This window comes from Cyclopterus lumpus, chromosome 19, assembly GCF_009769545.1.
Source record: "Cyclopterus lumpus isolate fCycLum1 chromosome 19, fCycLum1.pri, whole genome shotgun sequence".
NCBI classification, from domain to species: Eukaryota; Metazoa; Chordata; class Actinopteri; order Perciformes; family Cyclopteridae; genus Cyclopterus; species Cyclopterus lumpus.
Genome location: NC_046984.1, coordinates 2,718,547 through 2,742,969, shown reverse-complemented (window position 1 = coordinate 2,742,969; position 24,423 = coordinate 2,718,547). Strand labels below are relative to the sequence as shown.

Here is a 24,423-nt window from a genome sequence, read left to right as displayed (position 1 = left end):
TGATCAGAGCAGACAGGAAAGGTTAAAGCAAGATGGTGGAAGAAGAATCCCAGAGGAAACACAAGAGCTCGTCCAGTATGCTGGATTTATGCCACAGCCAATGAAGCCACTTCACACGACCCGCTCAGCAAAGCAGACAAAGTTAGCAAGTAGCTAGCCGGTGTACGAAGTAGTGGAGACCTAAAACAGAGCTAATATTAGTTTCTGTTAATATTGGACTTAATTGGTTCAAGTTGCCAGAAACACGTCTTTAGATTAGTAAAAAAGCAGATAAACTCGGCTTGAAGAAGCTTGCCAATGAAAACGTGGCGTGCATGCAGAATAAACACAAAACAAGCTGTTGGCTGCAGGTTACATTATAGTGCTAATCATTAAAGTAAACTACCTACAAACTTAAATATTGACAAGAAATACACAATATACTGTAACTATAAACGCTGCAGTTGAACAGTTGGTCCCTGGCACTTCTTTCCCAACCAATGACGATCGGCCCAAAGTAAAAAATACCACTTGGCCAGAAAATAATATAATGTTATAATACTAAATATTGTCAGGAAAGAAATCGTGTATTGTCAGCCCCCCCAACTCTTACCCAGGACAAGCGGTGGCGCTGTATAAGCCTCCGGGAGCCCCGTCTTCTTGGTGATGCGATGGGGGTTGGGCGGGGTGAACTGTGAGGCGAAACACCCCTCAAAACCGCCAGCCAGATACAACGGGGTTCGGCGTCGCTACAGTCCACGCCAACAGAACACTGAAATCGCCACTCGTGGCCCGATGGAGCTGGTGCGACACCCGACACCCTCAGCATAGCACCGCCACATTCACACGCACACGTACCGTCTCGGCTGGGCACGCACGCCAACACATGCGCAACGGGGGTCACAAAGCTTCAGACCCCACAAGGGAGATATCCGGTCACCTCCGCAGGCTCTCTGCTTGACGCGTCATGGCCGGAGGCGACGAGCGAGGGTAAACCGATGGAAAACAAAATGTTACACATGAAGTCAACTACTAAAGTGTCGCGATCAGCACCCAGGATGCAGAGCACCAAGTCTTGAATGTATGAATTTGTAATCCTTGAGTTGCTTTCATCTTGAGCTTCAATCTTCGTGTTTGTCTTGATTTGGGCGACCGATCCGATTGTGTTTCGTGAATCTAAAACAGAAGTGTTCAAGCCATGACGATCCAGAATTAGATTAGACTTCATTTGTCATATTTTCTCCGGTTTTCTAGCATGTTGTCTCGAGCTGGTCCTCATTTTATTTAATTTTTTCCACCAATCTGGGTCCTTGTCTTTGAAATTGAAGGCAATTTTCATTGACCGAAACAGACGACCTCTTCCTGTCTTCTTTCACCCTTCATTTAGTTCACAGTTGCGGGCGAGAGATTAGGCTTTAACAGCGCCACAGCTTTTTCCGCGTGAAGGCGGCATCAGAAGCAGCACTAGTCCCGCATGAGACAGCCCTCTCAAAGGCCAAGTAGTCCTCCTCAAAGCTTTCAGAGCAGAGTTGTCCCGATGTCAGAAAGAATGGAGCTCATTTTCACTGAAGTAGCGGCTAGTTGCTGCTTAGTTCAGTGCTCAACTCTGGGTTTCGGAAGCGGATCCATCCCCAAATCAGCTGAATTCTGTTGCCGGACCAGTTGAGCTGAGAAGGCAAATTGATGTTGAACCAGATTTTTAGAAGTGGACACAGTCCCAAGCTGCTGCTACGAGGTCCAGCGTGTCCCCCCTGCATGCTCTGTAGTACAGTGTTGGCTGTGGCTGACTATCTGTATTGCTGTCTAAGTATAGTCCTCCCTCCTCTTAACCCTGACATGCCTCTCTATCTCTCTTTCATTCTCTCTCTCTCTCTCCCTTGGGTGTATTTGCTGACATCCCCACACTCTCTCTCCCTTTTTCTCTCAGTCACATTCCTCTCATCCTTTTGCTCCACAGTCCAGCCCGTTGGAAGAGCAGCAAGCAATGCTGCTCTCTCTCTCTCTCTCTCTCTCTCTCTCTCTCTCTCACACTCTCTCTCACTCTCTCTCTCTGTCTCCTCCTTTTAGTCTCACAACCTGCTGGCTGATGGTGATGTTGGTAACCAGGGTACACTACCAACTGTGTGTGGTAAAAACGACTATGTGATTAATCGATTATTAGATTTATGGGCATTAATTAATCAACAGTAAATAATCAAGCAAAACTACTTTTTGAGGTTGAATATAAAGGGGATGCGTTTAGTTGCAACGTAACAATTTCCCCCAATAAAGTATTTCTGATTCTGAAGATGCCATCGTTGCCTCTGAGGGCAATGAGGACGTGTGAGTACTCCATTAAACATGAGGTTGACAAAAGCAAGAGCTCAGGTCAGAGCTCATTCATGGAGAAAGAGTTATGAATTAATTGTTACTAGAGCAGATGTGGATATTTATTATTTTGTGCAATTTTGGTTTTAATTTTATAGTTATAAATAGAAATATATATATATATATATATATATATACATGTATACATATATATATATATATATACATATACATGTATATATACAGGGCAAAACAAATATTACAACCAAACTGTCAGCTCGCATTAAAATGTTTCTTGAATAACTCAGAATGTGAACCTCAGACTGTGTGCAGGTGTGTGTGTGTGTGTGTGTGTGTGTGTGTGTGTGTGTGTGTGTACGTGACCAAACCCTCCACAACAGCTCTCGAGCTGTCAGCCCCTCAGTCCTCTCTTCATTGACACCTGAGAGCAGCTAAAACGACAGACAGCCAGAGCAGGAAAGAATGAGGATAAAGAGGGAGAAGTGGGATGCAGAGACGCTAAAAGACACTGACGTCCATACAAACATCACCCAGCAGCCTCTGCAACTCTCATCCTCTATCCTCCTCCGGTGTTTCTTTTGCTCCTCTTTCTTTTATTAGTTCTCCTCTCCAGTACTTGATTGTCCACCTCTCTCCAAACACCCTCTTCCTTTGCTTTACACGCTGAACCTTCAATGCAAAACAGAACCTACGCAGCCAAAGTTATGCAGCCCGAAAATGAACAAACGACTGAGAATATTATGTAGATTGTAGGGTTGGGAGGGGCAGTGTGACCAATTTGTGCCCTTATGACAGTGTTCCCCTGACTGCGAGGGACTCATAATCACGGAGGAGTCGAGCCCCAGCAAAACTAACAGAATGTGATGAGTGAGTCAGAGGAAAATCTGCTCTGCTCCGTTAGGACTCCGCTGGAGCTCGAGGCGGGCGCCGCTGGTTCGATGGCTGTGAGGAGAAATGCTCCTCTGACTCTCTATTCTGTTCACTTGTTTTTGTTCCAACAAATCAAATCACCATCACTGTTGAGAGGAATGGAGTGGACCACGACACACTGCTGAATGTTCCAAGGGTGGATTTGTAGTCACTTGAATGAAACCAAGATGGCGACGGCCGTAACTCAATACGACGACGACCAAAACGCCGAACTCAAGGCTTCATAACGATGTCACGGTGACTACGTCTACTTCTTAAGACACATTACATACGTCAACATGTTCTGTAGATGTTCTGTTTTCACGTCAGCTATTTTTCTTCCTCAGGCTCATCAGGTAAGATTGCGACGTCTATCAAAGACAGACTGAAACTGTTGTCATTTTCTTTCATCCGATTTCAGTTCTTCAACCCCGATCCGGCAACCTCATACATTCTGTACATCATCGTGGTTACATCTGGACCTTGTTATTGCCAATACCATTACTGCTTTTATTATCATTATTATTCTACTACGTCCACTGTTGCTGCTATTTTTGGTAGTCGTAACTTTTTCATCATGCCTACTACTCTCATTTTATGAATCATTTATGTCATATGCATTGAATGTGCTGTAACTCTTTTATGTTGTTCATTCTGTACACATGACATCTATTGTACATCTGTCCATCCGGGGAGAGGGATCCTCCTCTGTAGCTCTCCTGAAGGTTTCTTCCCTTTTTTCCCTATCAAAGGTTTTTTTGGGGAGTTTTTCCTGATCCGATGTGAGGTCCCGGGACAGAGGATGTCATATGTGTACAGATTGTAAAGCCCTCTGAGGATAATTTGTCATTGTGGGCTATACAAAATGAATTTAATTGAATTCATAGGAACCTAAATGTTCCAATGAAACTGGAAAACACGGCCATCGAAGCAACAGGCAAAATGAAGTGTGCAAATGAAATACACAATCTCTTTGTCGACATCCAAACGAAACCAACTTTAGTTAAGTTAGTCGCAAACTTGCAAATGTTCTACGGTCGAGTGAGTACATGAGTTTAGGCAGATGAGGAGCGAAAGAAGAGAGCAAGAGGATGAGTGGGAAGAAGAACAAAGTAGAGCGCAAGGTAAATAAAGAGCTGTCGGCCAGAATCTCAGTCTAAAAGGGAGACGACAGAGAGAGAGAGAGAGAGGGGGGGGAATAAAGATGAGAGGGACACATAGAGACGGAGATAATCCCTGTGGGGCAGAGAGGGAAGACAAAATCCTGCCACTTAGGCTACACCGAAGTGTGAAAACAGCTCGATCCAAAAAAAACATAACAAGGGAAAGTCGACCAAGACAAACAAAAAGAGACGGTCGTCTGAGACGACTGAGCTGACAGACAACCGGCAACTTTCTGTTTTACGTTTGCATATTATATTTAATTTAATTCAATGTGGCCTCATTGGCATGAAAAGAAAAAAGAAAGTAAAACCATGTTGCCAAAGCATCCTAATGGAAAAGGATGAATATCGAACGATTGTTCGATAATAATATATATTGACAATAATTATCATGGCGGTCCCCACCTAACACAGCGGAATAAATAGTCTCTAACTATATACTCCAAGATATACTTATGTCATACCGGTGATGTGCGAATGTGTTATTATTTGCTGTTGTTTTTGTTTTCTCTTTGCCTCTTTCTTTCTCCTTATCTTTTGTATTTTATTCTTAAAGTTCTGTCTTGTTAAGTTGTAAAATAAAAATAAAAATATATTTTTTTAAATTTACAAAAATGTGAAATCTGTCAAATGGCCATGTTTCATGTTGTCGGGAGATGAAGAAAATATCAAACTATATACAGGAAACAGCCGACAGCAGAAACAGATTATCAAGAAGGACCCCTGAAAATAAAAGCTGTGTTGTTGAGTGCTTGGCCACTAGGGGGCGGAAGAAACGAGCTGACAGGCACTTTCCCTTGACACGTAGTTATCTGATTATACATAAAGTGATTCAAGTTAGTCCAAGTGCTGCTTCAGCAAGAGGAGAGAAAATACAAAATATGTGGGACACAATTTGGGACGACATCGTCACGTTCAATGATGGGAAGACAGCGCACCATGAATTAAAACTGACAACAGCTTTCAGGAGAGTGACAGAGAGAAAAGAGAGACAAAGAGCGGTGGGATGAATAGAGGCACAAAGAGGAGGCTGGAGCTGATGACAGAACTAAACTGACTAACGCAGCAGCAGAGGACGCTGAATAGGAACACTGGAGCCCCTCAACAACACCACACATGAGACAGAACACACACACACACACACACACACACACACACCCTAACCACAAATGAAGTTCACACATTAGTGTGTACTGTGAAACAACACACACTATAATTTGTGTTTTAGAAGTCAAAAGTATTACAAACTAAATTTGTGCTTTCTAACAATAACTGGTGACACGGCCCGTTATGATACTGGGAACGTATCCACGCAGGGAAAGGACAACTTTTACAACTTTTTAAACGACAAATCTCTAACTTTTACCCAAAAATGTTTTGCATAAACAACTTTTCAGGTTGGATACAAAGAATAAAAACTGATGGAAAAAGAGTCAATTTAATATCTAAACTCAAGATGATCTCTTTTTGAACACAGGAGTTCAAAAAGCCCCCTGCCAAACATTATATTTTGACAAAAGACAAGTCTTAAAATGACAAGTAAAAAATACCTCACTTGCATGCTGGGTTTGTCTATGTATGCTTTTGAATTATAATATCTTATTTACTGAAATATCTTAACTCAGGTAAGGCACTTGTATGACTTTTTTTGGAACAGCAGTTTGCACACAGGATATTCTCTATTCTATTTCTTAAGATTATTTGTCAAATGTTATTATTATTATCTTATAAAAAATATTCTTAGGCTCTATCAATAAGTATAAATATATGTATATAAATGTATGGATATGGATATAAATATGGATATATATATATGTATATACACGTTTAAATAAATATATATCAGTAATTATTATAAAAGAGCAACAAAGTATCACATTGACCCTCATTTAGCGGCACTGTTTTTAATCAAGGTATAATATTAACTGTAATGCCGAAGACAGCCACAAGTGGGCAGCACTGCCTTACAAAGAGCAGAAAGGTGAATCTGTGCAGCACATTTAAAACAACCGTTTTGAAGTCTTACTGCTTTCCTCACAAACAAAGCCTCGATACAAGATGTACAGAACTACTTTGCTAAGTTATTGGTGGAGGTCTCTTAACAACTTTACATCTGACGTTGGAGGTTTCAGACTGACCTTACAGTCCTGAGATCACCCAGCAGCCACAGCGAAAGATAATATTGTGTAATATGTACGTCTTGCTGATGTGCTTTCGACATATTCTACATCTTCCACGTCTGTCACATGGAATAAGAGCGTTGGGAAACCTTGACCTGTGAGTGAAACATGCATATAGTGCACTGACCGAAATGAGTAGGCTAACATGAGTAGGACGGTGTCTGGAGGCATAAATGAGTATCAAAGGAGAGCGCGTGCACTCATAATGTGTCTCTGACGAAGGCGGGGAGACGTCTCTAATTGACCTATTTTTTAGTCAGCTGTGAGAATCGTTCTGAGCTAAAAATAACTACATATTCCTTTTTAAGCATTTCTGTTGAATTGTCTTCATTAGGGACGCAGCTGATGCCACTCAGCCGGTCTGAATAACCACCATCTAAATATTTAGACATATATATATATATGAGGTATATTGTCTATCCATCAATAACCAAGGAACCAGTCGAGCTGTTCGCTGAAACTTACAGAGAGGAACTCTTGACTGGTTATCTCGATTTAACACAGATGCCTCTATATGACCTCCATAAACAACAACATGAGCGAGACCATTGGCTTTCTCTATATAGTTATTCTCAATGGATTGGATCCAGTGCAAAAAAGCTGACGGCGTACTTTTCTACAACGGCCGTGAGCAGAGCTTCGGCTCGCTGGGAGCCAACACCGGGCCGCACTGCTGGACCCACGAGAAGGGAAGAGAGTTTTCTTTTCTTTTTTTAAAGGGACTCTGGCGCTCGGCAACACTAACGCTGTCCACAAGATCGGCCCAAAATAAGAGTTTCTGGAAGTCATTCTTATGGTTATCCAGAGACTTTCATGAGGTCTGGTCATGTTCTCTATTCAGAGGGGAATGGTTTCCTTAAATTGAATTAAAAAACACACCGCTGTAATGTTTCAGGTTCTGAACTCCGCTCGGCTTTCAAACACTAATAATGTCACATGACTTATTGTCATAAGGACGAAAAAACTAACAAAAAAACAACCCAACGTGAACACAGCGGCCTGGGACGTTCGGTGACCACAGACCTCCAAGCTCTCTTCATTGTTGTGCCCTGAGAACGGACCTGCTCTGGGAGCAGCTGGGTGGAGTTAGCCCTCCGCAGACTGGACCTTTGCTATGTAGTAGTGCCGACCACAGACCAGCCAAGGGGGATGTGCAGGGCCATTGTTTTGCATCAGACAGTGGCCCTGTGTGTCTGAGTCTGACGACGCAGTGAGACCCAACAGTTTGGCTGTTTGTGTTTCAAAGAACGCAGCGCTAGAAGAAAGGAAGGAAACAAGAGCAGAGCACGCCACACTTGACCGACACATCGGCAACAAGGGCTCAGTGGCATTGTTGCTCCATACCGTCCACTAGTCTGAGTGGAAGGTGTTTCTATCTGAGCTGGAAGGACAGAAATAACCTCTCAACATCCCAGTGGCACCTTCTGCTATCAGAGGACATTTGAACATGTCATTAAAGAACATTTTAAATCAATTTCACAGATGTTGAGCAACAAAAATTGCCAGAAAAAAAAGAAGAAAGAAAGTGTTTTGATGCACAGTGTTGCATCAAAACATTTAGTCTTTAGATACTATTTTTCCTTAAAACAGCAACAAACCTTCCTCCGGAATGAAACCATCTAAATGTGTTACTGCACTTCGGGTTGTCAGCGTCCTAAAACCAACAGAATGTGGTCTAAGGTCACATGCAACAGGTGTGGGGGTGAGAGAGGACAAGAGACACCAGCACCAGAAAAAAACAAAAATCAACATCAGCTGTCTGTGTGTGTGTGTGCGTGTGCGTGTGCGTGTGCGCTGTGTAAAAAAATAAACGTCCCGTTATAGGAACATTCCTTCTAAAAATGACGAGATCTGCGGCCACTTCACTCGCCTTGTTTTGAATCTGGTTAGCTGCATTTAGCCGCTCTGCCTTGCACCAACCTGGCAAGTTTGACAGGCTATTTTGGGATCTGTGTTTTGCTCTGACACATTTGCAATATTCAAATATTACTGTATTTAAATATATATATGGTTGCACATTTGACTGATTTCTGTTTAAATGGTAGAAGACGCCACTGATGGCAGCCAAAGGCCAAGAATTGGTTGCCAATTTCTCAAAACAGTTGGCAATGGCAACCTGGCAACCCTAACCGCCGAGCCCTATCATCATAACAAAATATGTCCTCAATGAATATGTTATCCGCCGAAATTGGTGCATTTGTCTCATCAGTTTAAGTGTCAGGATAATTTTACGGCGAGACCCCCGATGAGCATTTCTCCCCTGCTCCCATAGCAACAGATAATCCTAGCAGCGATCAGATTAGACACAAAACAGCCAATCAGGAATGACCTACCCCTTTTGCTCCGATTGGTTTTGGCTGCAATGTTTTCAACATTGCGGCCCAGGGTCACAAACTAACAAACAAACAGTCACCAAAGTTGAAATCCGCAAATACGCAAAATGTGTTTTACCACCGAATGCAAATGTTTAATTCCCCCCCTTTGCTTGCATATAATGTGTGTGTGAGTGTGTGTGTGTGATGTCGAGCTCAGGGAGCACCCAGGCCAAAGTTGAGAGCGCACAGAGTAGGGAGGCTGAAAGGGGCCAAATGGGTACAACTAAGTGAGATCTTATTATTGTGCAGTTAAATGGATGTCAGCACAACACAAAAAACACTTACTGAGAACAGGAGACATTTTGTTTGCTCAAACAAAACTTTTTATGCATAATCTGAGTGGCGTGTTTGTTTATGCTATGTGTGTGCCCCAATTTTTTGCTGAATCTTTGCCGTCTCCGAGCCCGAGCCGACACGTTGCCATTGGGCAACATGAGATCACAGCTGAGTATGTACATTTTGTGCTCAAAGCACACGCACACACACACACACACACACACCTGCAAACCTTCTAGCCAGTGAAAGATGAGCGCCGGCCCGTCTCCTTGAATAGTCTGAAGTGTGTTAATGCATCATGAGAATGTTAGCGAGGTCTCCAGGAGGGAGCGGCAGGGCTGCGGTGTGGTGCCTGATTTCAACAGCACAGTGCACCAGCTGGGTGCCCAGATGGGGCCGGGATTGGCAGGGTAAAATGAGAAGGGGGGGCATGTGTACAGCCATCCACACACAAAGTTAAGAGCGGACAGCAGCAGTAATTTACTGCACCTGATCCCTCCCGAGCACGGCTAGCCCTCTTTTCACTTTTTTTCCCAGAATTGTAATCTCTTCCAACGATCTCTTCCCATCCAGCTCAAATGGATGTTCAAACAGAAGTTTCTCTGTCGCCCTCCTATCTGCGTTCTCCTCTCTTTCTTTCTTCTTGTAACATCTGAGAGTTTTGCTCTTTCATCCATTGCTGCGACACTCTCTCATTGACACATTCCAAAGCAGCCCACCTGTTTGAAGAAGAAGGGTCCAGTGTTGGAGAAAAAAGAACACCCCCCCACCCCTCTCTTTCTTACACACACATACACACACACACCTGTCCTCCATGGGTTGAGGTGGGAACCACCAGCATTGAACAAGGCCGTGCTGGCCTCATGTCCGACCTTTCAACCTTGACCCACACAGAATCTACCCACATCATTCCTCTCTTTCACACACACACACACACAAACATGCAGTGCACGCTTAACAGAGCTCCATTGTCACGCATTTCATCCCCCCATTCCCTCCACACACACACACACACACACACCCCTCCCACCGAACAGCCCCCCTCTCTGGCATACAGTGCAGGGCCGAGCCTCCGCCCTGAGAATAAGCAAAGCACAACAAAGACTACGTTTACATGCACAATATTCCCAATGTGATGTGGCTCATATTCCGTTTGGATATACTAGAGTTAGGCCTTATTCTAAATAGAGCATTTTCTCATTAATACATGTGGCATATGCAATATTATTCAGATGTTAGGAGCATTCTTTGGACATGTATACAGCGCACTCAGAACATGCGTCGGTTTTACGCCACTTTGGGACACACAGCCTCTTTCCTGTTTACGAACACAAACCAACGAGCCAACAGTTTGCAAAGCTAGAGAAGAGATGGATGACCAAAAAAAAAGCCCACGAAAGGAGAAACGCACTTACTTTAAAACATTATGAAGGACTTGGTTATCAATGGGTTTTTGGACAAATATCGCAACGCCGACCTTATAAGCAAATGTGGTTGAATACATAGAAATCCTGGTTCCAAGATGAATATATTTCAATATTTGGTGCATGTAAACGTAGTCGGTGACTGTTCCCCATCTGCAGCAGCAGGCAATGTGCTCTCTATCCCTCCTGACCAGCCCCTGACGCACGCACACAGACACACACACACAGACACACACACAAACACACACACACACACAGACACACACACAGACAAACACACAGACACACAAACAAACACACACACGCACACAGACACACACACACACAGACACACACACAAACACACACACACACACACACTTGGCTTAAAGTGCTTACAGATTGAATTAGCGATATTGCTTTTTCAGAACAAATGTATTCTCTGCTGATGGGTTATGGCTGTCCCAGCATGCAGTAAGTGAGCTCACATACACTTCAGACGGGCAGAACGTTCACACTGACATTAAAGTGAACCTAACGTGCATATCTTTGGACCGTGAGAGGAAACTGAGAAGGACATAGATCCACCCCACTCAGGAAAGACAGCTTTTGATTTATCAATGACATAACATTGGTATTTCTCAGCATTTGTCAGAACCGTAGTTGTGAAAACTACAGCAGTGTGTTGCTATTTACCGCTTTTAAATCTGGACTACAGCGGCCAGGACTGGAATCACCAGAGAAAAACTTTACCCCGTTCAACCCAATGAGAAAACTAACACTGATATGGAGTGCCAGTGGCTCCGGGCTCCACCTGAGGCCCGCTTGTGCATCATATGCACCAAATATTTTTCCAACAGCCCCCTGAAAGTTGAAAAACATGCTCAGTGTTTCACTCGTAGCCTATTTGCGGAGAGAGATAAAAGAGAGAGCGACATGCTAATTTCATGAAGCTGACAAGCTGTTCAGTGTTACACATGCGGCCAAAGCTACAAAGAAACAGGAGGAGAGAACTAATCTGGGATAGGGTCATGACATGAGACTTAATTGATGTTCAGGCACCACAGAGACAGGCTAAAAGCAGCAGTGCATCTCGGAAAATATGCACAGAAATGAAACTGGTTTTGTGGGTTCTTCTGAATCCTTGTACACTACTACGGAGCATTCTTAAAGTGGAAAAATATTCGGATTTCAGCGGATTCCTCCACCTATTAAAGATATGTTTGACAAATAAAATGCTTTGAACCAAGTGATTTCATACCTCCAGGAATAACTCCAGGCATGTGGTGAAACGCTGAATCCGTTTGGCTTCTGAAAACCCAAATAAGGGACAGCAGACTTCAGATTTCCTAGCAGATTTTCCTGGAATATCATGAAAATGGCAATGTAGCCGATGTGGCCGACATTATATGTTTGTCCCGGAACAGGGCGAACACTGCTGGAGTTAACATTCAATTGGGGGGATTAGTTTATGTCTTGTGTCGTTAACGTAACACCCTCAGAGATTCTCCCTCTGGCGTGGACATGGCCAATAAACAATATATAGGGAGAAGAATTTTTTTGGGTGACGAAAGTGGACCATGACAGCACGGATAACTGGCACACAAACCAGAGTACATGCTAGTGATTCCCGAGCGGATATCAAATCAGTCAATACAAACAAGATGTCAATATAAACAGACTTATGAAACTATATTGATGAGTTACTGTTTCCCGGTATGTAACCTAACCTAGCGATCAGTCAGCACCAGCCAAATGGTCCAGCGCTCCCAGTTTAATGTAACCCTCGGCCGTAAGACTAAATCCTCTCGTCCCTCTTTTCCATAAGAATGACTCACAGCGGTGCTTAGGCTCCGTGCTGGTACAGACGCTCACTCTATCCACTATCTCCATGGTTGCCGTCGGGTCAGGTGACAATGAACTGAGGCCCTCTTCTGTAGGGGGTCAGTGACATTGACTGCTGACAATCAATCAAGGATCAATCGAGGGGAAGTACCATGCAAACTGACATAACTGTGACACTTCGTTTGACAGAGTTCTGGTACAAAAAGCCTCTCAGTCTGGTGCGTAAATGTAATCACGTGAAGTGAAACCAGCACAAACTAATTACCCGTTGCTGCCTGAGTTACAGGCAACATTTGGCAGCCTGACGCGGGACATATAAGGCAAGAGGAGCCTGCTCGACTGGACACACAGAATCTGATGGGGAGGGGGGGCTTAGATAACACGGACGCTTGAAAGTAGTGGCAAAGAATAAAGAATACAGCCAATGGTCATTACCAGAGTGTGCAGTAATTTGTTTTCACTAATTTATGGAGCGGTACTTCTCATAAACACGTATGCTTCTTACTCCTAAATGTGCTCGACATTGTCAGATTCACAGCTTCGGGTCACTTTTTAGGGGTCGTTTACATGTCCCCCATTTTTTTTGCCGCCCTCAGAGATCCAATCGTTCCCAAGCGCCTACTTTCAGGGCGCCACGGCTGCGCCTCGAGATGAAAAAATTTTCTTTTGTAAATATCATGAAACGAGGAGCCGCTCACAGCTGGCAGATATCTTTTATTTCTTTAAAAAACAATCTGCGGTAAATCAACGATTGGGAATGAGGAGAAGTTGATAATTTTGGTACAGGGCTACCCAGAGTTTTACGATCCGCCCCTCACAGGACGTCACAACATCCGGTCGAAAGGTTGTGTAAGGGTGTGACCCTCGTGTAAGGGCATGACACCTTGTGTAAGGGTGTGACCCTCGTGTAAGGGCGTGACCCTCGTGTAAGGGCATGACACCTTGTGTAAGGGCGTGACCCCTTGTGTAAGAGCGAGACACCTTGTGTAAGGGCGTGAGACCTTGTGTAAGAGTGTGACACCTTGTGTAAGGGCGTGACACCTTGTGTAAGGGCGTGACCCCTTGTGTAAGGGCGTGACCCCTTGTGTAAGGGCGTGACCCCTTGTGCAAAAGCGTGACACCTTGTGTAAGGGCGTGGCACCTTGTGTAAGGGCGTGACACCTTGTGTAAGGGTGTGACCCTCGTGTAAGGGCGTGACACCTTGTGTAAGGGCGTGACTCCTTGTGTAAGGGCGTGACCCCTTGTTAAGCATGTGACCCCTTGTGTAAGGGCGTGACCCCTTGCGTAAGGGAGTGACCTCTTGTGTAAGCACGTGACCCCTTGTGTAAGGGCGTGACCCCTTGTGTAAGCACGTGACCCCTTGTGTAAGGGCGTGACCCCTTGTGTAAGGGCGTAACCCCTTGTGTAATCACGTGACCCTTGTGTAAGCATGTGACCCTTGTGTAAGGGCGTGACCCCTTGTGTAAGCATGTGACCCCTTGTGTAAGGGTGTGACCCCTTGTGTAAGGGCGTGACCCCTTGTGTAAGAGCGTGACACCTTGTGTAAGGGCGTGGCACCTTGTGTAAGGGCGTGACCCCTTGTGTAAGGGCGTGACACCTTGTGTAAGGGCGTGACTTCTTGTGTAAGGGAGTGACCTCTTGTGTAAGGGCGTGACCCCTTGTGTAAGGGCGTGACCCCTTGTGTAAGCATGTGACCCTTGTGTAAGGGTGTGACCCCTTGTGTAAGCATGTGACCTCTTGTGTAAGGGCGTGACCCCTTGTGTAAGGGAGTGACCCTTGTGTAAGGGCGTGACCCCTTGTGTAAGGGCGTGACTCCTTGTATAAGGGCATGACCCCTTGTGTAAGGACGTGACTCCTTGTGTAAGCATGTGACCTCTTGTGTAAGGGCGTGACCCCTTGTGTAAGGGAGTGACCTCTTGTGTAAGCACGTGACCCCTTGTGTAAGGGCGTGACCCCTTGTGTAAGCACGTGACCCCTTGTGTAAGCACGTGACCCTTGTGTAAGGGCGTGACCCCTTGTGTAAGCACGTGACCCTTGTGTAAGGGTGTGACCCCTTGTGTAAGCACATGACCCCTTGTGTAAGGGCGTGACTCCTTGTGTAAGGGCATGACCCCTTGTGTAAGGGCGTGACCCCTTGTGTAAGGGCGTGACCCCTTGTGTAAGCCCGTGACCCCTTGTGTAAGGGAGTGACCTCTTGTGTAAGGGCGTGACCCCTTGTGTAAGGGCATGACCCCTTGTGTAAGGGAGTGACCTCTTGTGTAAGGGCGTGACCCCTTGTGTAAGGGCGTGACTCCTTGTGTAAGGGAGTGACCTCTTGTGTAAGGGCGTGACCCTTGTGTAAGGGAGTGACCCCTTGTGTAAGGGCGTGACTCCTTGTGTAAGGGCGTGACCCCTTGTGTAAGCACGTGACCCTTGTGTAAGGGCGTGACCCCTTGTGTAAGGGCGTGACCCCTTGTGTAAGGGCGTGACCCCTTGTGTAAGCACGTGACCCTTGTGTAAGGGCGTGACCCTTGTGTAAGGGAGTGACCTCTTGTGTAAGGGCGTGACCCTTGTGTAAGGGGCCTCAAGATCAGTAAAACTGCTACCTGACAACAGGTTAGAAATCATCTATAAACCCACGTTCTCCCCATCTGTGACATTAACAGCATTCAATCCTGTAGAAAAACCTCACCAATTGCGACTTTGCTTGGAAAATTCCGCCACTAATAAACCCATGACCCCGATGCTAGCCGGCCATGACACAATCCCACATTAATAAACTGTGAACAACACGGAGAGAATAACTCCGAGGAACAATGCGCGGCGTTGATGATCAAAGTGATGGCGAGAAGAAGAAAACTGTCAAGAACCATAATTTGTAACAGCCCTCATTAATATTCACTGTTTAATTCAATTTTCCGTGCTTGTCGGGTCGTTAAGAAAGACATTTCTGGAATATTGGGTCATGTTTTAATTACTTTTTTTCCTCCACAGAGAGAGGACTAACGGCCACAATGTGCCTTCTGTCACTGACTGTGTGATATGTGGGCTGGCATATGGAAATCCATGCATTCCAGACCAATTTTGTTATTGTCTCTCTGCGCACCCACCCGTACCTCATCTCTGCAATTGTGGGGGGGGGGGCTGTAAAACTGTCACAGCAAAAATATGTGCTGCATTCCCTGAAATCACGGACAAAAATGATTCAGTGCTTTGCAGAGTGGTGGGTCGGTGGAGTGGAAAGGAGCCGTTGTCCTCCCTCGTGCATTCCGAACATAAAAAAAACCGCGCACTTGAAGGCATCACTTATTCATGGCGTTCACGTCGTGTGGCTGAACAGCTTCCACGAGAGGGGAACCTCACGAGTCGCCTCCAAGACACGGACAAGTGCACGAGGACGTCTCCGGAAAGCGCGAGGTCCCCGAGACTTCCAGGGCGTGTCCCTGGAGGGAGACCATGCCCGCTGAAGTGGGTGGGGTGGAGGGGGACACCCACTTACATTAAATGACACTTAGCCCGGGACTATAATAATGCAAAGAAAATCATTTAAATAAATAATTGAGAGTCCTTTAAGTTCAGTAAAGAGTTTGTGAAAGAGTATTATCTGGGATAAGCAGGTCGACGTATGCTTCATCACTTGACACGGACTCGGTTATTACGGGTAATAAACTGTTAATAACGCTACACTTTGACGTTAGCTAAAGAGGAGAGTAGCATCTTGAAGATAGTTAAGATCATGTAGAGGGGGGGGGGGGGGGGGGGGGAGTTCCAAATGAAACACAGAACAGCAGAATAAAAACATCATATCATGACACCAAACGGGAAGCACTTCCAGTCATGACCGAGGCAAGAGACAACACTACAGCGTTTGACTTACTTCAGTTTGTGAGTGAGGTGGGATTCCAACAAGGTAAAAAGTAACTCCATTCATTGGGTTCTCAGCGTCTGGGCACGTTGTGTGTGAGCCGAACAAAGAAACGGTTTGGAAACTACTCTGCTGTCAACATTGTGGACAGTCGCCCCTTTTCCCCCTCAGGTTCCCGTCGTTGAAAGCGGCGTCTGCCCGGACTGGACTGGTCCTCCTCTCCCTCTCTCCACAACGTAAACAGTCCCGCTACCAGGAGCGTCATGAGGCCATATTAAGACCACAGTACTACCGGAAATTGGGCAGATTGGACTTCAAAATAAAGGCCGAAAAGCGATCTCTTTTGGATTGAAAGAACCCCAGCACGACTCTAAACTGTGGACGCCAATTTCTGCTAAAAAATAATGACTTACTATCTGATATTTATGACTTAGTATCTCCTAATTATGACTTAATATCTCATAATTATAACTTAGCATCTCAGAATTATGACTTAATATCTCATAATTATAAATAAAAGCAGCTTCTCCTCTTTATCTTCTCCCTCGCTCTGTCAGTGTGACTGAGGGTGGAGTCTTTACAGTATTGCCTGAGATCAAAACATTTCCGATGGGTTTATGAAAACACCGGAACTGAGTAGTGGAGAAAAATGGAAACGCTGATATTAAAAATGTTTCCCTATACAATGAAGTAGAGGCCTGCCTGCTCCTTTGAGATTTGTTGAGTTCATAATACACCTGAGAATCTATCGATTAAACTCCTGAAATTGACCCCACAGTTTTATTCTTGACTTTGAAAACAGTTTTTGGCAAAACAAAAATGTAAGTTAAGGTCCACTTACTAGATTCCTGCCGGGGCTTTCAGCCACATCTCAAGGCCTTCATCACAGGATGGAGTTGGCTTAGTTTTTATGGATATGGTTCCACTGTCATTTGTCAATATGGTAAGTATGGACGTAGTAACGGGGTCGTGTGACAATTGAGCAAAGTCCTTCTGATGACAAAGGCTATGAGATTTGACCGAAAGCTCTGGAAGATAGTCATTTTTTGTAAATAAAAAAACTGAGATGTCTTAAACGACCCTACTGATATTTTTTGCATGTTTTACCACAAATCAGGAAGTAATGCTTCTCGTTGATTACGTGAGGGAAAAGGACTGCGCACAGAGACAATATCCCATAAAACTCATCATATATTTTGAGCATTTGTGTGATCTAATGGATCACAGGAACATTTACTTTTGTGCCTGTCGGCTACAAAAAGTGCTCACTGCCTAGATCTCCCCATGGCAATCTGAATGAAGAAGGAGAAGAGACACTGTTTATCTCTAACACCACAAAAAGAGGGAACATTCTATGCAGATTGTCATATTTTACATTATGTTATGCCATATCTAGTCTACCCCACTTTTTCTTTTCACATACACACACACACACACTCACACACGACAGTGGAGGTCTGTCAGCTTGCCAATAATGTCCATGGACAGTGATCTGTATCCTTACTGTCAGAACATGCCTTCATATTCGATGTCTCCCGTTGCGTCTCGAATCCAAACTGAATTCAAAGCACAGCGATGCTCCATCCCCCAAAAAATGTTGACTTGTTATATTTGTGCCATTAAAAACATTTTGAGTTACGTTGAAACAAATGTAATCTACCTGGCGATACATTTCTCCCAGAACATATTTGCTTTTACAAATTAGCAGTATACAAACACACTTTCCAGGAGATGGGGTCAAAAGCTTAAATACATACATGCCAATCACAACGCGGTTAAAGAAAAACATCATGGTCTTCGTTTAACGTAGAAAAAGTCTAACACAACGCATTTAACACGACACGTAATTAAACAGAAACTAAACTTCACGTAGAGGCTATCATTGTGGTTCCAGACTCTCAGCAACATTCAGGCCGTGTCCATAAGGGATGAGTGGAAATGCACCAAGTTCAAGGTAATTGACACAAAAGTAGCCAACAAACTAACTATCATTCAGTTGTTTGTTCTTTTCCTCATTTATTACATTTTGTCAGTCTGCCTTTCTACCTGACTGCACGCTGTGCTGAGAGTTTAATGGGAGAATCGTCGTGCCTGAGGGAGTGTGTGTGTGTGTGTGTGTGTGTGTGTGCGTGTGTTTGTAGGTGTGTGTGTGCGTGTAGGTGTGTGTGTGTGCGTGTGTTTGTAGGTGTGTGTGTGTGTGTGTGCGGGTGGGTGGGTGGGTGTGTGTGTGCGCTGGTGTGTGGGTGTGTGCGTGTGTGTGTGTGTGTGTGTGTGTGTGTGCGGGTGGGTGGGTGGGTGTGTGTGTGCGCTGGTGTGTGGGTGTGTGTGTGTGCGGGTGTGCGCACTCATGGCCAGTGAAGCGAGACATACAGCCCCAATGCTGATGCTGGCCGACAGTGCCCTCAGGACAGAGGAAAGAGCATGCGCAAACAAGTACATATATATATATATATATATATATATATATATATATATATATATGACACACACACACACACACACAAACTTGCACAGACTGAGTCATTATGTAATAGCAAGGCATAGGATAGGGGAGAACGAGAAGAGAGAGAAGCTGAGAGTGTCGACGTGCACTCTCATACACCCTCTAGTGGCATCACACTGCACTCACAGACAGACACACACACACACAGACAAAGTATGTTCTCAAAATCACATCTAACATCACTTTGACATGCAATCATGCATCATGGAACACAGGAGGACGATTACATTCTGTTATGTAAGCGCTGGTCCAGTTTACGTCATCTGCCATCATGACATCAGAGTGGGATTTCGGATGCACTTCCTGTTTGCAGTTCCTTGGTACTGAAGTTGGATTTAATTATGTACCAAGCTTCAGAGCATCAGGGAATGACTTACAACCTTCAAGCCACAATGTGACATCGGCTGCAGAGTGACGCCCAGCCTCCGGCCCCCCCTCACTGTTGCCGTTGTTTGCACTGTTAGCTGTAAGCCACAAGCTCTGCCATGTTGAGAGCCATATGGTGACAATCCCTCAATTATAGTTATGCTATGGATATTGAATTTGGCATCTTAAAATGATAATGAATACATACGTTAATAAATATATTCAATGTAAATAAATAGGATAAATATTAATATGCATTTTAATAAAGGTTTGCTGAAACCCAGTATATCAGCAATTCTATATGGGTCAAACTCTTGTCACTCTACCATTAGGGCGACTATTGCTCAGTGGTTGAGCAGGGTCGTCCTTCAATCAAAGGATCGGCGGTCACATAAAAAATTAAAAACATGAAGGAGGCAACCTTGGTGAACCAGAGACTGATGCTGTAGAGCGACGTTTACTTTTGTGTTTCGTGAACGACGCCACACGCATTAGGATGCACTATACGACATGGAGGTGTTCTTGGTGGTAATATGCAATAATGCCAACAATGTCATAATAAATAAATAAAAAAGCTTCCATAAATAAATAGGAAAACACGTTGGGCGTCACCAAAGTCTGCCTTCTCTTGAATATAATGGGATGTCAAAGCGGCAAGAAGATTGCATTTGCAAAAACTCAACAGCAACATCTTTCTCCAGAAATCATGAGCTGGTCACTCAAGATAATCCACAGACCTTGTTGTGAGCGGTTTCATGTTGTGAGCATGTGAGCCGATAACTCCAAAACTAGGAAACTCTCCAAAACGATGTACATTCATTAATAGCATGACAGGTAAGAGTGAAAATATGTATTTGACGACTTAGCTTTAGCCAGGGTAGTGCGCAGTCCACAGCAACGGCAATTAGCTAGCTAGTCAACGGAACCTAATACATCACGAACTACGAAAACCAGCAACACGGATTAGTTTCCGTCCTTTGTGCGCAGACAGTCTTTTCAAAATAAACTTATGTCTTCACGGGATAATACTCAGTTACATTTAGGCAACAAAACTACGGAATTAGCCGTTACTGAAGTACGCATGTTACGTGGCAAATAAAAACTTCTCGTTTCGCATGGTGGAACGAACAGCGGCCTCTTTGTTTGACACATCCAACTCGCCCTGTGTGGGCTTTTACGGCCTTTATACTTCCTCAGTTGTGATTGGGTGGATAACATACAACATAATTTCGGTGCATCACTTTTAGTAGGTATAGCTAACGTAGGATGGATGAGCTATAGTGGGAGGAGGGGCTAAGAGAGAGGGATCCACATGCACTATAATGCTCTAGGCAAAGGCTGACAGCAGACATACTGTATTTTATAACACCGGTGTAAAAGAATCAAGTGAAAAATTCTGACATATTTGAAAACATGTCTAGGGATCAAATGAGCCTTTGTTCGGGAACTCCCCCTCAGTTGGTCCAATGTTCTTTTTTAATTCCAATATTACCCCAGACAAAAGGATTGGGGATTAATTGAAAATACTGTATCTGATCTTCCATCAGAGGGGATTAGCGGCAGCTGTTGATGCGAAAACATCACAAAACAAAAGGTTTTCCAAAAGAATATTCTTACACCAAGAATCCCGACTGTGCTCCAATAAAAACAAGGCTGGTGAGGATTTAATCTAGACATTGTGTTGGAAAGTGATGATGGTCACGATGTGGAGGGAGGAGGGTGACCTGTGTGTGTGTGTGTGTGTGTGTGGTGGTTGTGGTGGTGGTGGTGGTGGTGGTGGTGGGGGAGGGGGGGGGGGGATGTGAAGGCACTAATCTGGCCTTGTTCTGAAAAGAGTTTCATCCCCACTGCAGGGGGCCCGTGGAGACCCAACATCCACATCCTCACATCATCCCCCAGTCGCTCTCCTCATGTACCCTGTGACCTCCACCCATACCCCCCCCCCCTCTCACTTACCCTCTCTCCTCACTCCCCATTTTACAGTTTCATTTACCAGACCCAGTGGTACAATAGGCTGTTTTACAACGTAGCGCAGCGGTGTCTAAAGACAGGGATGAAATCATCAACTTTTAAAAGTTATTTTTGGGGTCTATATGTTGGATCCCGTATATAGAACCTTTAAAGTTGAATATAATATAATAACATATAGTATTAACTGCTCATATGGCGTGTAGTAAGTATGATATGAATGCATTTGCAATTGAAAATCCATAACATTTGGAAATGTGTTCATCAACGGAGGCTGCTGGTCACTGGAAAGCCATTCAACCTTATATCAACAATTAAAAACGTTTTGCTATGAAATAAAAAAATAAACATTTTAAGCAACGGAAAATTAAGAATTGGATGGAAATAATCTTCTTTTGGATTTAAAGTCTTAAATAGATAAAGAGCTTTCTCTGTTCTGTAGTGTTCTGTTATGTTGTGGCATGACCTGGCAACAGAAAGAGGCTGTGTGTGTGTGTGTGTGTGTGTGTGTGTGTGTGTGTGTGTGTGTGTGTGTTGGGGTTGGGTGGGGGAAACACCCATCTGTTCATTTCCAGCAGCACAGGGAGATTTCGCTAAAGATCTAATCCATCTAATCCTCAACACTGAAGCTAGAGATAGAAGTAGTGGCGCAAAGAGACCACTAGAGGGCGAGCTAACTGTTAATTACTGATGAAAAGGAAAGACTTGTATTTACTCACAAAGAGGGATGAATTGGGCTAAATGTTTCCTTCTTTTTTTTAACAAAAATGTATTAAAATTAAAATATTTAATTTGCTCCAAACTTCACGACTCCGGATAATGAAAAAGCTGTCACAGGCTTAAATAACTCTCCAAACAATTACAAAAAAAGAAAATTAAGCTATTAGAATTTATTTGAAAAATGGCCAGAAAACTAACCAATCATTAGAATGCAGGAAAAACAACACGGAGGAAGGAAACAATTGGATGTGTTCCACCTCTAGTATACAGTGCAAATAGTACACACACACACACACACACACACACACACACACACACACACACACACACACACACACACACACACACACACACACACACACACACACACACACAGCTCCCTGACACGTGTATGTGATATGACTTCTCCACCATCAAGTGGGAGCTTTTCTGCTGGGATGGAACGTCACACGTGTAAATTGCTGATTGAATCCAAGCTCTGTGGCTTCAGAGAGAGGCCCTACTTTACAGGACCATCACCTCGCATCAGTGTCACCCGCCTGCCGCCACAGCCGGGACCACACACACACACACACACAAGCATCTCTGGAAGCAAATGACAGGTTTGATCAAAGTTCCAAATGTCAGTGAAGCTGTCAAAACACGCTAAATCCCAAAGTGGGGGTCGACCCAGAAAAAGTGTCCCATCGACTACCGCGGACATGCCCGTCACCACCTCACCCACTCAAACGGCAGTAAGTAAACGCTCTGCCCAGCGAATGCACCAAACGTCAGGCAAAGTTAGCGGCTAGTTGGTTGAATACCACGGAGCATTTGGCAGTCAGAGAGACAGAAAGCTCGTTACATCAACTGTGACAACGTCAGCGTTGTGTTGATCCACAAAGTGGGAGAAAAAACAAAATCCCATGTTACAGCATGATGTTCATTCAGTGAATCATGATTCATTTAGACTCAAATTGACTATAAAGTGGCAATTGCTTTAGGGCGGGGCTATCTTGTGATTGACCGCTTTGGTAAGTCGTCTATACGTCACTCCTCTACAGTCCAAATAAGGTCATTTACGTTCACTTGTTGCAGAAAGCCAAGATAGCGACAGCCTAACTCGAGACTTTACAATGGCAGTCCACAAACCAACGGGTGACGCCCACTTCTAATGCGTAGTGGATGCTTTTGAAGCCCTTTCTGGTGAAATGAAGGTAAGATACTCGTCCTGATCGGCCTTGAACCGTGCCCATAACGAGATGATGATCTTTGCTGCTCATGGTCCAACAAGTTACATTGCAGTCACATTTGTTAACGTTAATCACGACGCCCTCCCACCCCTGCAAAGACTACCATTATTTTGGTTTATGTCGGGTAGGGGAACAGAGCCCCGATGTTTAGCTTGCAGACAGCAACACGGTAAATTTAGGCCAAGTCTAAACTTTAAACATTGCAGAGATATCCAATTCAAATGTATACCAACATTAGCTAACGTTAAGCTATGACTAAAGTTTTGTGGCAAATGTAGCACCTTTCCTTTCAAAATGGACGCCATACCGGAAGTGGCTGATATCCAATTAAAATGAGAATTACACATATTTCCCAAAATGTGTAGTAACACAAATTGTTTTTTGAATTATTATTCGTCAGTACTCTGCTTGCCATCAAGCAAAAAAAATATCCTAAAATAAGAGTGTTATTTTGTATAGTATTGTATACTCATTATGCAAAGATCCCACCCAAAACAGAGAATGTGATTGAGACCATGAATGTTTAAAGTCTTCCTCTCAAACACACACCTGGCCGTAAGAGGAGCATTTCATCCGTAAAACACATATATTTAATCCCCACAGAGAGCACATGTCAATCTCACAAAGCACAGGCCAACATGCCGTTACACAACAGCCTTAATCTTCTGGATTTAAAACCCCGCCACTACTCACCACGCTCGCAAGCGCTTACGTACGCCCTCACGCCGCACACTCACACACAATAAAAAGTCTTATCAGGCCCGTGCTGCATCCTGTCACACACACAATCTCTGGGAGGGTTTAGAGAACGACCTGTTCAAGGGCATTGTATTTACACTACGACACCGTAAGGGTGATTAGGATCTTTCTCGCACATTCTTTAATTGGGGCACTGATGCATGTGCATCCCCTGCACGCCAACTAAATACATTACAAGCATCGTACGGTTTCATGGTGCGATGATGGTGAGTGGTATCAGGACTCATTCACTTGGACTGTTGCTGCCAACTCGGCTTAGTCAACCTGAGGTAAACCTGGCCCGCTGCTAATGTGGAGATGCTGCAGGTCTTTCACGTTTTCAGTGTGTTCATAATGGGCGCCCAAGCTCCTCTTCCATCGGCATCGATATTGGCCATCTTTTGGGAAACGTTAATAAGCAGCAGTGAACCAAATGAGGGATGCTACTGTTTTGATCTCAAAGTGATCTCCACTGATGTTATACGTACATGAAGTTGGGGGATTTGTAGTAGATATAATTTTAAAAATGAATGGTGACCGTTAAAGCAGCGGAGTCAGAGATGTCCTGACGTGAAGTCCCTAGTATGTGTCAAG

The 24,423-nt window shown here is 44.3% G+C and overlaps 1 protein-coding gene across 2 annotated transcripts in view; it reads right to left on the bottom strand.

The window, feature by feature from the left end:
- The window catches only part of LOC117748436 (rho GTPase-activating protein 23-like), a 57,069-nt gene that overhangs the window by 22,231 nt on the left and 10,415 nt on the right, over positions 1–24,423 (bottom strand). The window contains exon 1 of one of the 2 annotated variants that reach the window (XM_034558189.1): positions 16,315–16,526. The exons of the other annotated variant lie outside the window; for it this stretch is intronic. Within the exon in view, the coding sequence (XP_034414080.1) occupies positions 16,315–16,368 (54 nt within the window). The 5' untranslated portion in view covers positions 16,369–16,526. Of the gene's footprint in view, positions 1–16,314; positions 16,527–24,423 lie in introns of those variants that run through there. 2 annotated transcript variants of the gene reach the window in all.